The 14,955-nt window shown below is 38.2% G+C and overlaps 1 protein-coding gene across 3 annotated transcripts in view; it reads left to right on the top strand.

Moving 5' to 3' along the window:
• The window catches only part of mbtps1 (membrane-bound transcription factor peptidase, site 1), a 139,673-nt gene that overhangs the window by 68,446 nt on the left and 56,272 nt on the right, over positions 1-14,955 (top strand). For all 3 annotated transcript variants that reach the window (XM_043707205.1, XM_043707204.1, XM_043707203.1), the window contains 4 exons: positions 1,704-1,814; positions 4,708-4,817; positions 9,407-9,523; positions 11,079-11,146. In XM_043707205.1, coding sequence (XP_043563140.1) covers positions 1,704-1,814; positions 4,708-4,817; positions 9,407-9,523; positions 11,079-11,146 — 406 coding nt within the window. The remainder of the gene's footprint in view (positions 1-1,703; positions 1,815-4,707; positions 4,818-9,406; positions 9,524-11,078; positions 11,147-14,955) is intronic.

Raw genomic sequence — 14,955 nt, 5'->3', positions numbered from 1 at the left:
TAAGACATATCAGAGATGACGATCAGACTATTACTAAGACCCATAAGCATCATGCTGGCCCACCAATCTACCACCACACTGAAACAGCTCCAGGTGACTTTAAAGGACCCCGTACCCACAGTCAGCAAAAGGAATGTCATACACAAAATACCCTGCAAGGATTGCAACAAACATTACAATGGACAGATAGGCAAGAAACTAGACACCAAAAGACATGACCAACTATCACTAGTATCTTTACACACAGATGAAGACGAACACCAGTTCGACTGGGACAACATATCCATTCTGGGACAGGCTAAACAAAGACACACACAGGAATTCCTAGAGGTCTGACATTCAAACTGGAACTCCATTAACAAACATAGATTTGGATCCTGTTTTCCAACCTCTCAGAAACAGAACTGGAAATGATATCACCTGCCACAACAAACCAAGACACACAAACAGCAAGTGGGACAGAACACCAACACTTCACCGGAGGCTCACTGATGATGTTACCTAGCATTGTGACGATACGTCTGAAAACAAACCAACCAGCTCAGCAAGCAAACTTACAACCCAAAAGTGTTTATGTTTACAAATGTACTTATTTCCTCATAGCACTGTGATAATGATGCACACTGTGCTTCAAATTGGTACTAAAGTCTGGAATTATGAATTGGACAAGAAGTAACTCAGGAGAAAATATGGAGGGAGATTTGTTTTTTATTTTAGGGGGTGTCTTGTGCTAAATATCAGAGCCACATCTTCAAATTGTTACTTCAGTAGTTTTTGGAGTTGTACAAAAAAACCCGGCTGCACTAAATTGCATATCCATCAGAGGCAGTGTTATTTCCAAGCTGCTACCGAATTGGTCTCTTTTTGTTTCTCTTTACCATTGTTAATAATATATTGCTTATCTAAGCTGAGACATTTCAAAATTAGTGTTAAGTCTAAATTATTCATACGTAGTCATGTCTTTGATGTAGATCCTAATGTAACCTTGGGCAGATTACTAGACTAAAGAAGCAGTCAAGTTGAGTGTGGTTGGTGTCCAACAGGAAATCACAAACAATAGCATTGTAACTATATGTTGCATCAAGGCCATAATTGCTTGGAATTTTAAATAAAACCAGTTTAAAAAGGTACTTACCAGAACACATGGACCTCCCTCATGCTGTTAATTCAACATTGCTACAATTATTCAACTCTTCTTTCAAAGTCTTCGCTACCTGGTCGATGCTTTAAATGACAAAACTGAAACAAATTTTTTTTAAGTGCTTGCGTCTTACTGAGTAGGCATCCTATCAATCCATATATAACAGCCTGTTTTGAAAATTCTTATCCTGCTTTGACAAATTCTACCACAAAAGATGGGGCTTACCAAAACGTGAGAAGAAAATTGGCATCATTCTGGAAAGAATGCTATGGGTGGTTCTGTTTCTTTAAAAAAAAAACAGGGTCTGCGCATGCACCAAAAACCAGTCAGTTCTTCCTTCACAATTTAATTCTGTTCATTTGTTTTTGAGCTGTATTATTTAGAGACCACAGAGGGTAGAAATATGACCTTTTCCCACCTACAGCCATTGAGCTAAAGTTATTGAGTGTGCAAAGTGGGGCAATCGGTTTTTGAAGCAAAAGGTTCGTATTTGAATATGACCTGCTGTGTAGTTGACTATAACTGTGTGTAGACTCAGTTTGGATTTTGATCATGTTTCCAGGTGTTGGTGTGAAAGTAGCAGTGTTTGATACGGGACTCAGTGAAAAACATCCCCACTTCAAGAATGTGAAAGAGAGGACAAATTGGACCAATGAAAAAACTTTAGATGATGGTATGTACACTTGAATTATGTAAAACATGTATCACAGGCTTATGGATGTGAAGAAGTGTTTGGAGTAAATCTATCTTTCAATATATGTTTTCTTATTGTGAGCTGTTTTAGATGTGTGCATAAGATTTTTACAAACATTACAAAAACATTTTCAATATGTATTGCTTTATATGATGTATCTATCCCCAGATAATTTTTATGAAAAATGTAAAGACCTAATACCATTGGGTAAGGACTATTCATCTGCATTGACAATCTGAGATTTAATTTGAGTATCTGCAGAGGCATAAAAAAAGCAAATCCATTTTTTGTTTATTTTTGTTTCACCCTGCCATCCTACATTTTGCTTGCTGTGGATTATTATGCCCTCGTTCCTCAGGATGTTGTGGAAGAGTGCATGGAGTTCCTGTTCACTGCAAGCTTTTTCTAAGCTTTCAATTCTGATGAACAGGTTCTAAATTCTTTCAGTATTTGATTGAGTAATATTTATCTATTATAATCTATGTCCTCTTTTAAAAATACTCACACCAGTGTCTTTTTAAAAAATATATCTTTGGAACAGAGTTTTCTGCTCTTGCATCCTATTTCTCTTATTTCCAAGTGGTTGGTTTTCATTGTAGTCCTTTAATCTCTGAAGTGTTCTGAAAAGTTTTCTGTGCACAAACAGTACTATATAAATGTAAGTTGAGATTTTATTCAGATTAGTCAAAGAGCAATTAAGAACAGTGATAGCCAACTTCTCAAAACAACATGCCCAATGACGCAACACAAGACGTGATATTCATAAACTAGAATTAAAATTTGAATGAAAACTGTAAGCTTCTAAAATATACTAACTGGATGGCCCAGAGCTGCTTTCCTCACCTTTCCCAAATTACTACAAATTTAGTAGAAGTAAACATAAACGTCACTTCCATCCTAACTGCATAAACTTAGCTTTGGAGAGACAACGTCATGGCCATTATATGCATGATCTGTGGGGCTGCCTTCTCTGAGGGAATTGTGCTAAATCTGCTCAAAGGTGCTGCATAAATTTATTTCTCTACCAGTATTTTTGGTTTGTTTTACTTAACTTTTTTAAACCTGACTGGAGAGATTTAGTTAAGTTCTGCATTAAAATATCTAAAAAATAAGCACTATTGCAGTTTCTTTTAAAGCGATAACTTCAAAATCGTTGAAGCTAAAATAATTGGTTGCCATCTAATTTGGCACCATGAATAACAAGGAGGTTTAGTGATTAAAAACTGAAATAACATATCATTTGAATGGAATGACTTGAAATAATTTAGCTTCAGAATTGGGTTTTAAAAAAAACCAAGCCAGTACAGCTTGGCTTTCTCTAAGTTGCTCCATGAGCAACAAGAAGTCAACCACAGTCTGGGGCTTGAGTCACAATGGGACAGGTGAGATAAGTATGGTAAGCTCCTTTCCGTGAAAGACATTAATGACTATCCAGCAGTTTTCACAGTTAAGTTTTCTTGGATTACCCTAAACTACCAAGTTCAATCAAATTAATTCTACAACCTGAGTTTGAAAGCTCAGATCTGGTATTCTCGTCCCATTGTCAAATTCCAGGCTACTGTACATGTGAATAAAGAGGATAAGACTGTATTTTGTTTAAAAAAAAATGCAAAGATCTTTGAGGTACTCAGGATCCACAGCAGAGTAGGGATAGCCTGAAAAAAAGCATTTCAGATAACACACAAATCCAAGTTTCTGTATGAGAACGCAGCTCAATGTAATTATAGATCATTAGGTTTTTATTGTCAGTGGCTGTAATCAGTCACTTGCTATTACATTTTATTCAGCAGAACCATCATTTATTGGGAAGTTATTTTCCAAATGGAGAATGGTTTTCCTGCTGCCGGCTTGATATTGCAAATTCTTCTGAGACAGTGGTGCAGGCTGGGCTATCATTTATATTGCTCTACATCCAAATATGAAAAAGACAGATGAGTAATTTTCTTGCAATTGTTGCAACTATTGAATGGTTACAACATTTTGATCTGCACTTTTTATGCTGAAAATAGTTCTGTTCTTGAACTAACTGAGAAATAGTTCTGTAAACTTGAACTTTGCTCAGCTGGTCTATTGCTGTATGTGTTGATTGAAACTTTTCAAGAGGCTGGTCAGTAGCTTTAACAGTTTTCTGGGGAGGTAACTTCATATTCCCATCTCGCTTTGAAAATGCATGACATGTATGCTTCTTGATTGTAAGCGTTTTGTCAATGATGGCTTGCCAGGCATTATTAAGGAGATGGTGTGCATTTTAATTTGTTCTAATACATAGACTAATTAATTAACTAACAGAAAGCATCATCACCTTTATAGTGCAGTAACTTTCTTTGACCAAGTGGCTACTATATTTCATGTTGGTATTGCAAGGCATTTGCGTTGTAACACAAGTGACACGTGCCTGAAGAAATATAATTTTCAATATTTTAGTTATGTCTTCATTGCATCTGTTTGTTTCAATTCTGTTTAAATTTGCCTTTTGAATGTGTAAATTTGTATGAAAAGAATGGGAGGGGTCTTTGCTGCAGTGTTTGCTGACTTGAGAGGTGGCAAATTCCTCCGTGGATAGAATCTGCAAAGAGGTCTCAGACAGAATTGTGGGGTATTCAGAGTTCTACTCTTTCTGCAATAAGCTATGCTTGGATAAGAAATGACTTCATGTTAGGGTCTAATACTGTGATGCTACGTCTGTCCCATCATTGAGCATTACATTTTGAGATTTCTTCTTTGAAGATTTAAGTTCTTTTTAGTTATGGTAAGGAAAAGGAAGAAACAATTTTCCTGCATTTGAACATATCAAATGGGAGAAGATATTCATTGCTGATAGTATTTCATCCACCTTGAAACTATATCTTTCTTTGCTTTTTGTTGATGTTAGGCTTAGGGCATGGGACGTTTGTTGCAGGAGTGATTGCCAGCATGCGAGAATGTCAGGGGTTGGCACCAGATGCAGAGTTGCACATTTTCAGAGTCTTTACGAACAATCAGGTAACGTGTTCTCACTTTTCATTCTCCTCTGACCTTGTTATTATGAGGAATGGGTTTCAGGAAAAGTTTGCAAAGTGATCTTTGCTGCAGAAGAAATTGTAATTGTTATTATTACTAATGCTACAGAAAATCTTCTAAATTTTCTTGTCACTATAGAATAATAATCAGAACATAAGTTAAAGCTAATCATGCAGTTATCCAAATTTGTACAATGTTGTTATTTGCTACATATCACAAGTGAATAGTTCATCTGATGATTTATCTGCATTGACAAGATAATGCATAGAGAGTTTCCTTAGCAAGTTTGGTGATTAAGCTACTGAACACTTCTTTACTGTGGTCGTACAAAAACAGTCTGTTTTTAATATGAACAAACCATTTCGTCCTACAGGGTGGATAGACCAATTGTTTGACCTGGCTGGATCTTTCGAAGTACATGTCTTGTTTATGGATGTCTAGAATGTGACGTTATCAATCTGTTTAGTTCTGTGATGTCCAAAATCTTAAATTTGTAAAGCCTCGTGAGAGAAATTAGTGAAGCAGACTTAAACATGGGTAAACGCATAGGCATCAAGTTACTTAATTGCCCGTTTATCAGTAGAGAAGCAGAGTATGATTTTTTGCATTGCTAAGTATCCTAAAACTGGTTCCTATTTCTTAGGAACTACTGGTCAGATCAAAGTGTGTATAAGGTTTGAAATACTTCACGACTGACTGGTTATTTATTATCCGTTTTCCTGTTGGACAATGGCCAGAGGAATTTGCTTTTACAGAGCAAATTTGTATTGGGGTGTACTTTATTTATGCAGTTATAATATTCAAAATATTAGGTACATTCTGATTATTTGACTTTTGAACCCTAAGTAGATTGTATTGGTATATTTGAATGATCTAATAGTTTTAACAGTACTTATACTTCTTATTGTTCATCTCATTTGTCATCATGAAACGTTGGCTTTGTTTTTACTGCATGCATATCTTGAACAGCTGTAAAATGGTTTTGGCCTGCCATTTGCATTTGGTATGCAGATTCATTTGGGTTTGTTAAGGACAATGTCTTAGCTTTGCCAATTTGTGTGTGCGTCAGTGAGGTGAGTACTCTTGAGTTATATTATTGGATAATTGCTAACCTGTTGTATCCTCATCTCTTTCTATTTAACTGCATATTTAAAAGTGATTCTTTTGAAAAGTTAAAGGGAGGCTTAAGTTCCTAACTAAGCTAATACATTATTAGAATTGGAATCCCTACAGTGTGGAAACAGGCCCTTCGGCCCAACAAGTCCACACCGACGCTCCGAAGAGCAACCCATCCAGGCCCTCTTCCCCCACCCCACCATCCCACATTTACCTCTTGAATAATGCAGCTGACCTACACATCCCTGAACATTAAGGGCAATTTAGCATGGCCATTTCACCTAACCTGCACATCTTTGGACTGTGGGAGGAAACCGGAGCACCTGGCAAAAACCCACGCAGACTCTGGGAGAATGTGCAAACTGCACACAGACAATCTCCCAAGGTTGGAATCGAACCCAGGTCCGTAGCGCTGTGAGGCAGCAGTGCTAATCACTGAGTCACTGTGCCACCCCTTAGATTTGATTTGAGAGGAGAGGGGCTCCCTTCTCAATTTGTTTTATGATATAAAATATCTGTTAAGTATACAATACACGAGATAGTAGAAAATGTCTTGGCAGTATTTAAGTAGCAGCTCTGAATTGTGTTGGAGAATGGGCAAATTATGAATGTTCAGTTACTTCTGAGTAGATTTCTGTTCTTTCTGTCTACTGGGAAAGTGATGGAAGCAGCCATTGAAAATGGCATTGATCGTGTCACATGCACTTTTAGTCTGGAGTGGAACAGTGCTAAAATGAAAAAAAATGCTGTGTGTGCATCCCCGGTGTTAAAGTGGCGTTACTTAAAATAAGATCTAAAAGAACTTGTGGTTTTATTCATTTGTATTTATAGAGTCGTAGAAATGTACAGCACGGAAACATATCCTTCGGTCCAACTCGTCCATGCTGACCAAATATCCTAAATTAACCTAGTCCCATTTGCCAAATTTTGGTCCATGTCCTTCCAAAACCTTCCTACTCATGTACCCATCCTTTTAAATATCGTAATTGTACTAGCCTCCATCATTTCCTCTGGCAGTTCATTCCATACATGCACTACACTGTGTGAAGAGGTTGCCACTTAGGTTCCTTTTAAATCTTTCCCCTTTCACCTTAAATCTATGCCCTTTAGTTTTGGACTCTCTACCATCCGGAGAAAGACCTTGTTTATTCATCTTATCCTTCCCCTCATGATTTTATAAACCGCTAAAAGATCATTCCTCAGCCTCCAACACTTCAGAGAAAATAGCCTCTGCAGTTCAAACCTGTCCCAGCAACATCCTTATAAATCTTTTCTCTACGCTTTCAGGTTTCACATCATCTTTCCTATAGCATGGAGATCAAAATTGAGTGCAGTATTCCAAAAGTCGCCTCACCAATGTCCTGTATGACTGCAATGTGACATCCCAACTGCTATACTCAATACATAGACCAGAAAAGGCAAAACTATCTTCTCTACCCTGTCTACCTGCAACTCCATCTTCAGGCAACGATGAAAGTGCACACCAGGATCTCTTTGTTTGGCAATACTCACCAGGACCTTACCATGAAGTATACAAGTTCCTTAACAGAATGCAGCACCTTACATTTATCAAAAGTAATCTTCATCTGACTGTCATCAGCCCATCTGATGAAGGACCTGGGTAACCTCCTTGGCTGTCCACTATATCACTAATTTTGGTGTCATCTGCAAACTTAGGAACCACTCATCTTATAATTCATATCTAAATCATTCATATAAATGACAAAAAATAGTGGACCCAGCAGCAATTCTTGCTGCACACAGCTGGTCACAAGCCTCCAGTTCAAAAAGCTACCCTCCTCTGTCACACTCTGTCTGCTACTGGGGGCCGGAGTTGGTTTAGGGCTCATAAGTGTATTCTTCACTTGGTGATCCATGAATGGCAAGTGCTTCAGTGTAGAATAGTCTAATCGATGCCTAAGATAATTATAAATGTTTGACTTGTGATTTTGGAGATGCAGGTTTGTGGCAATTTCTTTTTGGATGTTTGAGCTAAGTAGGTGTCTTCTATATCTTGTTAACATTATCTAATTAACAGGGCGTTGCTGGAGTTTATGGAAGTTACCTGTTTGGATTTTTAGGTAAAATCTGCAACGCGAAGGAAGAAAGAAAAAGTGAGGAAGAATAAAAAAAAAGTCTATTTCCACATGTAATGTTGACTTTGAAGTACATGCCTGTACAATCTATTCTGAAATCGTACTGTGATATATGGGCTTGATTCTTCACCCTGATATTCCCAGGATAACTTGACAGCAAGAGCAACTCAACTGACATCTTGATATCAGTGGATTAGACTTTGTGTCATTTTTTTTTTATTTATATGATATTAGCTATTCACATATGAGGAAGTGGTAAATGAACATAAAATATTGAGTATAGCATGTCTGCCACCTGTTTCTTGTTGGTTCAGTTTCTGGCCAGTCGCCTTCATTGTATTTAATTTTGAAAGATGTTTGGTATGACTTTTTAAAATGAGTAATGATTGCAAGCAGTTGATCGGTGGGAGGAAACTCTCTAACTCCAAGCTACATGTCTGTCTTAAATTCAAATTTGTTAGTGAAATACACTTCGGTTTATCCCCCAAAGGTTAGTAACTATCCATTTGTAGACTCGTTTTTTTCACATTTTCAAAGTAAAATAGTGAATGCTAAATTGTTGTTGTCTTGTATGAATTTATATTTGAGTTTTACTTGTTACAGGAAATTGTTCTTGATTTTATTTGTCACTTGACAAGTTGTTTTTTAAAAAATATCAAACTGCCTACAGCAGAAGAGAGCTTCAATTTTGTGTGAACCCAAAACACACACATGGAACTTCAGTATGCCTCTATCCTAAATGCTGTTTCTTTAGCGGTGGTGCATTGGATTATCTTTTAGAAATGTAGTTCAGATCCCATTGAGCTGAGGCTGTTGGTTTCGATTCTTAATAAAATGACTAATTTTTTTCACATTTTCAAAGTAAAATTAGATTAGACTTAGATTACATTACAGTGTGGAAACAGGCCCTTCGGCCCAACAAGTCCACACCGACCCGCCGAAGCGAAACCCACCCATACCCCTACATTTACCCCTTACCTAACACTACGGGCAATTTTTAGTATGGCCAATTCACCAAATAGTGAATGCTAAATTATCGTTGTCTTGTATGAATTTATATTTGAGTTTTACTTGTTACAAGAAATTGTTCATGATTTTTTGTCATTTGACAAGTTGTTTTTTTTAACTCTGATTTCTCTCCACAGATGCTGCCAGACCTGCTGAGCTTTTCCAGCAATTTGATTTTGTTTCTGATTTCCAGCATCCACCTGTTCTTTTGGTTGTTATTTTGACTGACTATTGAGCAACAGTTGAAGTAGGGAGATAAATTTGTGAAGTAAAGGAAAAGATACCTAGTGTTTTACTGTGGAAGTAATGTAAGTTATGGAAATAAGTAGTTCTGATTTTGTTTTTAACTAGGTCTCTTACACCTCTTGGTTCCTGGATGCCTTTAATTATGCAATTTTGAAGAAGATAGATGTACTGAACCTCAGCATAGGTGGACCAGACTTCATGGATCATCCCTTTGTCGATAAGGTAGGTTTGAATGACAGATGGGTGGACAAAGTCATTCACTATTCGCATTAAGTTTTTGATTTAATTGTGCAGTATTTACTTTCTGAGGCCATATACCGTGTCTTTTGTATTGCAGAGTTTATGCAAGAAAAATGTTTTGTATATACCACATAACTGAGCACATTTGACATGTTGGGTTTGCTGGAGACTTGATGTGGGGGGTTCTAGAGTAGATAGAACTTTTTCATTCTAAACACATGGCTTCTCTCATGACCATTTGTCTTTCATTTGCCTATTATCTGCTAAGTGTGCAATTTCATTTGCCAGATGAATATTCTTTATGTAACTTGAATTCTGTGCCCCCTTGGTAATGTGACATGGTGGTATAAAGTATAATTTCAAGGATAGCTACGGGCAGGCAATGAATGCTGACCCCGTCAAAAATGTCCACATCCCATGAGTGAATTAAAACCTATTGTGATCACAGCTGGATCAAGTTGCCTAGCCTTGAGGTTATTAATGAATCCTATTACATTATACAATGCCAGTCTTAATATAATCTCGTCACTTATGTGGAGACAGTGCAAAGAATATGTGCAAGGATGACTTTAGACATTCACCAATGAATAATGAAGCGAGCTCGCCTCATGAAGTCTTTAAATTATTAAAAGCTTTTGATAACGTAGTTGCAGAGTTTCCTTGAGTGGGAATGATCTCTCGACATAAGAGAGTCACCAAAAATCAAACAGAAAATTCAGAATTACTCAGGAAACATCATTACAGTTAAGAATGTGGAAATACCTATCTCAATGTGGTTAGCACTAGTTATGGAACCACTTAGAGGAGAAGGGAAGAGAGGGTTATTCTGATATGGGACGAGAAAGTAGACTTGACTCATTCTACTGAATATCCTGTTTCTGTGATGTGTAATTCAGTGCATTTAAAAGACTTCTGTTCTCAAACAATTAACTCTCTTTATCTGGCATGAAGTCCTAATTGTGATATATTTTCTGAAGATGTTTGTGTCAGTAGCCTGATCTGACTGTGCACATAAAGACAATGTCTGTGTATTTTCTTAATATTATTTAAATAACGTTTAGAGTATTTTTCCATCCTGATTTATCCTTTTGAATGTTCCTGTACTGAAACAATTAATCTTTGGAGTACTGGCAAATTCAAGAAACCTGTAGGCGCCTTGACACAATAATGCTTTCAGTTCACACCCTGGTACTGAAGTAAAACCTTGCCACATATCTAGATATCAGCAGTAAGTTTAATACAACAATAATCTTATTCAACTCCAATAACGTTAGGTTTTTAAAAGATAACTGTTCAGTTTCTTTCTCTTCTGTTTTCCAAATATTTTCTCCTACCTAAAAATGTAAAAGTTTAATTTTTAGTGAATGTGTATTATCTTTTAACACTACTTTTTTTAATGTTTTGGCTAATTTGTGCCTCTTGTAGAAATAAATCTGGTGCGGATAGTATTGTGAAGAGCTAGTAGTAAAACATCTTTGAACGATAGAGATAAATTTGCTGTTTAAAGTTTATTTGACAAACATCTTTGATTTTATAGGTGTGGGAGCTGACAGCTAATAAAGTGATCATGGTCTCTGCAATTGGTAATGATGGCCCCCTTTATGGGTGAGTTTGGTTTTCTTGACCTTAATGTTTCTGTTCAAGCATGTTGCTAAAACAAAAAAAAGTAATGGACACCTGAATTTTAACTACTGGGAAGCAAAATGTATGGAACTACTATTGTTCAAGTGGATGAGATAAATATTTGGCAGCCAGATCTGCAGTCAGAATGGAAAACTTCTTCTGCCTGTGCATCATTGGTTAATTAAACAAAAATCATATTTTGGACAGCATGGCACATTTTTTGTGTGTGTCTAGAACCAAGAAAATGAACCTTCTGTTAATATTATCTGTAGATTTAATTGCTTGGTCAGAAATGAGGAAATGTGAATTTTGATCATATTCCACACCCTAAATGTGACGCAATTGGTATAAGTACGTGGGTTGTGTTGTCTGTTTTAATTCTTCAGGCAGTAGATGACTCTAACACGTTAATTATACTTCTTAAATGGCACTTTTCACCAAACTCTCCTCCACCCTGTTGTCTTGAGTAATGATGCTGTAAACCCTCTCACAGCCCATGCAGTGATATTTCATTATGTTCTGTGATTTTTAAAAAAAATTACTGAATAGTTTTTGAATTGGAATTTTGAATGTTGAGGTCAGGAGGTTGAGGGGTGGAGCAGATTAGTGTCAGAAAGGTGAGTGAAGATGTTCAGTGAGTCATTAAGTATGACCTCACAACATTCACAGAATATAAAATGGCTGAATTATGACTGAATCCAGTTTGGGCCTGTGAAATCTGACCCGCATTTCGCAGGAGCTCCTGAGGCAGGGATTCTGTTTATTGAAATAATTGGTCTTTATAAAGTCAGCAAAAGTTTGTGTCTTGCTTTTGTTGGATACGCTTGCTGTAGTCTTCTGTTTAATTGTTAACGTCCAAAAGTCGCTTGTAGATCATGTTGTGAATTCATTTGTAAAATTAGATCCATTTGTGATATGGAAACGCTTCCAGAGCTGGGAAGTGACCAAAAATGTTGTCTTATCACATTTGCTGAAGTTTAAAATTTTGAAATCTGAGATGCAAGATTGTCTCTAATCAGCAGAAGTGACATAGAGTCATAGAGATGTACAGCATGGAAACAGACCTTTCGATCCAACTAGTCCATGCCGACCAGAAATCCTAAACTAATCTTGTCCCATTTGCTAGCACATGGCCCATATCCCTCTCAACTCTTCCTATTCATATACCCATCCAGGTGCGTTTTAAATGTTGTATTGTACCAGCCTCCACCACTTCCTCTTGCAGCTCATTCCATACAAGCACCACCCTCTGCATGAAAAAGTTCCCCCTTAGGTGCCTTTTAAATCTTTTTCCCCTCACTTTAAAGTTCAGCCTTCAATGCTCGAGGAAAAATAGCCCCAGCCTATTCAGCCTCTTCCTATAGCTCAAACCTACCAGTCCTGGCAACATTTTGGTAAATCGTGTCTGAACCCTGTCAAGTTTCACAACAGCCTTCTTTTTGAAGGGAGACCGGATTTGGACACCGTATTCCCAACTCCTATATTCTATGCACTGACCAATAAAGGCAAGCGTACCAAACGCTGCCTTCACTATTCTGTTGACCTGGGACTCTACTTTCAAGGAATTATGAACCTGCACTCCAGGGTCTTTTTTGTTCAGCAACACTCCCCAGGACCTTACCATTAAATGCATAAGTCTTGCCTTGATTTGCTTTCCAAAATGCAGCACCTGACATTTATCTAAATTAAACTCCAACTACTACTCCTCGGCCCATCCCATTGTCATCTCAGGTAACCTTCTTCACTGTCTACTACACTCCAATTTTGGAGTCACTTACAAACCTACTAACTGTACCTCCTATGTTCACATCCAAATCGATTATGTAAAGTATTGGACCCAGCACCGATCCTTGTGGCACTCCACTGGACACGGGCCTCCAGTCTGAAAAACAACTCTCCACCACCACCACCCTCTGTCTTCTACCTTCGAGCCAGTTCTGTATCCAAATGGCTAGTTCTCCCTGTACTCCATGAGATCTAATCTTGCTAACCAGTCTCCCATGGGGAACCTTGTTGAACGCCTTACTGAAGTCCATATAGAGCACATCTACCGCTCTGCCCTCATCAATCCTCTTTGTTACTTCTTCAAAAGACTCAATCAAGTTTGTGAGATACCATTTCTCCCACACAAAGCCATGTTGACTATCCCTAATCAATCCTTTCCTTTCCAAATAAGTGTAAGAACATTTTTTTCTGCTTCAGGTTTCCAATCCAAATTTTCCCCAAGAACCATGATCCTACTCTCTCGGATTCCATCCTTTAACCCTGACTCTTCTGACTAGCTGAAAGCTTTTCTTTTAGCTATCTGCAGGTGCTATTTAATGACTCTTCTGTTAATTGAAGTACAGTAATTTCAATCAACTGCATGAAGGAAAATTGGACAGAAAATTTGCAGCAAATAAACACGAACCCTTTACTTGTGAGTTTATAACTTCAGTAGCGACAGTTGGAGTAGCCTTGCTCAGTACCAGGTTTCTCAATACATTTTAGAAATTATGGGTTCAATTCCACACTGGAGAATTTAGCATATTTACAGCAGTTTCAGAGATGCTGTAATGTTGGAGTATTTGTGTTCTGAATGAGACTTTTAAGTAAAACTCCTTCTTCTGTCTCATCTTAAAAGAGGGAGCAGATTAAAGATTTCAAATCCAGGAGGAGCAGGCCAGTTCTTCTGCTCTCTTGCCCACAAACAAAAGCTGCTGAAGGAGCAGTGAATCTATGGTGTTATGGAACATTTTATATGTAGACTGCTCAGCATAGTTTTGGATGATGTGAATTTTCCAGACTTAGACTTTGCATGACCTGAGAATGTGAAAGATACTCAAGTAGGCATTGAGGATTTGGATAGACATGAATGAATGATAAGTTTTGGTGCAAGTAAGTACCTAATATGACTGACTCACAGTTGGATATCTCGCACAGAATCTTCTTGTTGATCATGGAGATGAATTGCAAAGTTTTCCAAGTGACTGCTTGTGGGTTGTTTCTCCCATGGCATCTGAAACCTAATGTTGAGCTGTCTGTTGATGCAATTTATAGCTCGTGCCTTCTTTGAGAAGGGTCACTACTGAAGCTTGAGGGATATCTTTTCAGGCGTAATTCCAGTATTGCTTAACCACACACAGTTACTTGCCAGCACAATGGTGATCAATTGCAAAGGATTTAATGTAGGTCTATACTGATTCCCCAGCCTTCACACACCTTTTCCCACCCTACTTCCTGCAAAAATGCCATTCTGTATTCCTAATTCCTCTGCCTCCACCGTATCTGCTCCCAGGAGGACCAGTTCCACCACAGAACATATCAGATAGCCTCCTTATTTGGAGACCGCAATTTCCCTTCCCACGTGGTTAAAGATGCCCTCCAACGCATCTTGTCCACATCCTGCACCTCCGCCCTCAGACCCCATCCCTCCAACTGTAACAAGGACAGAACTCCCCTGGTGCTCACCTTCCACCCTACCAACCTTCACATAAACCAATCATCCGCCAACATTTCTGCCACCTTCAAACGGACCCCACCACCAGGGATATATTTCCCTCCCCACCCCTTTCCGCCTTCCGCAAAGACCGTTCCCTCCGTGACTACCTGGTCAGGTCCACGCCCCCCTACGACCCACCCTCCCATCCTGCCACTTTCCCCTGCCACCGCAGGAACTGTAAAACCTGCGCCCACACCTCCTCCCTCACCTCCATCCAAGGCCCCAAAGGAGCTTTCCACATCCATGTACAGTGAAAGTTAACCCCATCTTTGTGCATCCAGGCCACCAGAAATGTTTTTGAACATTAGCC

This window comes from Chiloscyllium plagiosum, chromosome 17, assembly GCF_004010195.1.
Source record: "Chiloscyllium plagiosum isolate BGI_BamShark_2017 chromosome 17, ASM401019v2, whole genome shotgun sequence".
Lineage (NCBI taxonomy): Eukaryota > Metazoa > Chordata > Chondrichthyes > Orectolobiformes > Hemiscylliidae > Chiloscyllium > Chiloscyllium plagiosum.
This window is presented reverse-complemented; position numbering and strand designations above follow the sequence as displayed.